Genomic DNA, 3,235 nt, shown 5'->3' with positions numbered 1-3,235 from the left:
GATTAACGATGGAACAAGAAAGAATTCTAAAAAGTTTATCTGACAAACAGAACCAACCACCAACTAATCCCAGTACAGAGTAGCAGAGGATGTTGGAAGAACGAGACCATCATATGGAACCTGAAAGGTCGGAGGAGAGGGAGGAACGATCTGATAATGCATCTGAACAACAGACTTCAAAAAGGCAACAGATAGAGTTGCAAGGAGAGTTTCGTAAGATTAAACCACCGCACTTTGATGGGGAACAGGAAGAAGCAGCTGAAGCATGGTTAATTAATATGAACAAATATTTTCAGATATACGAGTATGATCATAACCTTAAGGCACGGCTGGCCATTTTCCAACTACAGGGAAAAGCTACCCTATGGTGGGAGGAAGTTAAGATTGTGAAGGGAGTGACCGAGCAGACCATAACTTGGGAAAATTTCCAAAGGTACTTCAAAGAAAGATATCTGACCGAGCGCTTCTACAATGAAAAGGCAAGAGAGTTCCATGACTTGCGGTTGGGACAACAAACCATGGACGAGTTTATCACCCGTTTTACTTCCTTGCTTCGTTATGTGTCGTATATTAGAGAGGAAAAGGCTAAGGTCCAAAGCTTTGTTAGCTGTTTTCTGCTGTATATGCGAGAAAGGATTGAGTTTGACAATCCGAAGACGATGGATGAGGCTATTCATAAAGCTAGAATCTGCTATCAGCATAAAAAACAGAAAGGAGAAGCTTCTGGCAGAAGATGGAATGAAAAAAGAGGCCATAAGCCAGCCGGAAACAGCAAAGGGAATCGCAGTGGTGGAAGCAAGGGAAACGGTAAGGGACAGAACAGCAGAACTGCACCGAGAAGTTCATCCAAATTCAAGACAGCCAGTGAGTCTAGAGTCAGCGAGCAGTCTGCAAGATTGGACAGTGAAGGGGCAGCGAGGCCCCCAGTACAGTGTTGGGGCTGTGGAGGGCCTCATTACGTCAAAAACTGTCCGCAGCGTAAGGGAACTGAACAGTTATCCCAAATCCATGAAGCATCGACAGTCGACGATGTAGGACGAAGCGTACCAAGGATTAATGCAGCCCTGGACGATCGTCAGGCGAAGTACCAGCCGACCATGGTCAAATTTGAAGGTAAAATCTCAGACCTTACTGTAGCTATTTTAATTGACCCTGGGGCCACATTAAGCTACATTAGTCCAAAGATAGTGGAACATTGTAAATTGCAACCTGTTAAATTCAAAAATCCATGGCTAGTACAGCTGGCTACAGGGGCCAAGAGGCGAGTATTGGAAAAAGTCAATGACTGCTCTTTCACAATAGCAGGACAGCTAGTAATGGCTGATCTAAATGTGCTTCCCCTTGGTTCATATGACATTCTAATCGGTATGGACTGGTTAGAAAAGCACTGGTCATTGGTTGACTGCAAGACAAAGATTATTTACTATCGGGATGAACATGGAGCTAGGAAAGAGATGCAAGGAATTAAGCGGCCAGTGCAGGTTCGACCAATAACTGCATCCCAGCTAGAAAAATGCATCAGAAAGGGGTGTCAGATTTATGCCATCCAAGTGGGTTATGCTGATTCAAAGGATAAAACAGCCACGCTAGATAACATCCCTGTAATACAAGAATTTGAGGATGTGTTTCCAGATGAGATTCCCGGACTGCCGCCTAAGAGGGATATAGACTTTACCATCGAATTGGTACCAGGGGCAGCACCTGTATCAAGAGCACCCTATAGAATGAGTGTACCTGAGCTGACAGAATTAAAAATGCAGTTACAGGAACTGCTAGAAAAAGACTATATTCGCCCCAGTGTGTCTCCGTGGGGAGCCCCAGTATTATTTGTCAAGAAAAAACATGGAACCCTTCGCATGTGTATATATTATCGTCAGTTGAACAAGCTGACAATAAAAAACAAGTATCCTCTACCTCGAATTGATGAACTTTTCGATCAAGTGAAAGGTGCAACAGTGTTCTCTAAGATCGACTTGCGATCAGGTTACCACCAGATCAGGATTAAGGAGGAAGACATAGCTAAAACAGCTTTTAGGACAAGGTATGGCCATTACAAATTTGTGGTGTTACCCTTTGGGTTAACTAACGCCCCTGAAACTTTCATGTGCTTGATGAACAACATATTCCATCGATATTTGGACAGATTTGTGTTGATATTTATCGATGATATACTGATATATTCCCGCACTATGGAAGAGCATAAGGAACACCTCAGATTGGTGCTACAAACCCTCCGAGAACACCAGTTATATACTAAGTTCAGTAAGTGCGACTTCTTCAAGGAAGAAATCCAGTATCTGGGTCATATAATCACAAAGGAAGGGATTGCGGTGGACCCAGAAAAGATACGAACCATAATGGAGTGGCCCATACCGAAAGATGTAGTAGATATCAGGTCCTTTATGGGGTTAGCCGGATATTACAGACGATTTGTGGAAGGCTTCTCTAGAGTAGCGTATCCTATCACCTCTTTACAGAAAAAGGGAAGAGTATTCAAATGGACCCCAGAATGTCAAAGAAGCTTTGAGCAGTTAAAGCATCTGCTCACCACAGCACCCATTTTAAGCATAGCGGATCCTAATAAGGACTATGTGGTGTGTACTGACGCAAGCAAGGAGGGCGTGGGAGGTGTGTTGATGCAAGAGGGGAAAGTGATTGCGTATGAGTCCAGGAAACTCAAGGAGCATGAGTAGAAGTATTCCGCTTATGACTTAGAGTTGGCTACCGTTATACACGCTTTGAAGATGTGGCGGCATTATCTTATGGGCAAAAAATTTCTGTTATTGACTGACCACCACAGTCTGACCAATTATTTCAGCCAGCCCACTTTAAATGCCAGGCAAGCGCGGTGGGTGGACTTCCTAAGCAGTTTTGACTTTGAAATCAAACATTTGAAGGGGAAAGAAAATCGGGTGGCAGATGCCTTAAGCCGAAAGGTGCAATGTTTGTACGAAATTTCTTTCAGCGAATGGAAAAGCCCCTTCGAAGAAATGGTAAAAAAAGCAGCAGAACAAGATGTTGAATATCAGCAAATAAAACAACAAGTACAACAGTCTACCAGTGAGAAGAATCAGCAAGGATATGAGATAGATGATGCGGGAATGTTGTACTACAAAAAGAGGCTATATGTACCTGATCAAAACAGCGTTAAAAATCTGATTTTGGATGAATTCCACATCAATCATTATGTTGGACACCCAGGTTACCAGAAAATGATTAATGCGATTCGGAAGAA

At 43.1% G+C, this 3,235-nt stretch overlaps 1 protein-coding gene across 1 annotated transcript; it reads left to right on the top strand.

Moving 5' to 3' along the window:
- Nucleotides 1–278: 278 nt before the first annotated feature.
- On the top strand, nt 279–2,167 carry LOC149213836 (uncharacterized). Its single transcript, XM_089389174.1, has 2 exons — nt 279–1,820; nt 2,144–2,167. Exons 1-2 carry the CDS (start codon nt 279–281, stop codon nt 2,165–2,167), a joined length of 1,566 nt encoding a protein of 521 aa, XP_089245300.1.
- Nucleotides 2,168–3,235: the final 1,068 nt, after the last annotated feature.

This window comes from Pinus tabuliformis, chromosome 1_1 (genome assembly GCF_031772625.1).
Source record: "Pinus tabuliformis cultivar Carrire ecotype Pingquan chromosome 1_1, CPIR1, whole genome shotgun sequence".
Taxonomy (NCBI): Eukaryota; Viridiplantae; Streptophyta; class Pinopsida; order Pinales; family Pinaceae; genus Pinus; species Pinus tabuliformis.
Note: the sequence above shows the minus strand (reverse complement) of the source record. Positions and strands in the feature narration are given on the sequence as shown.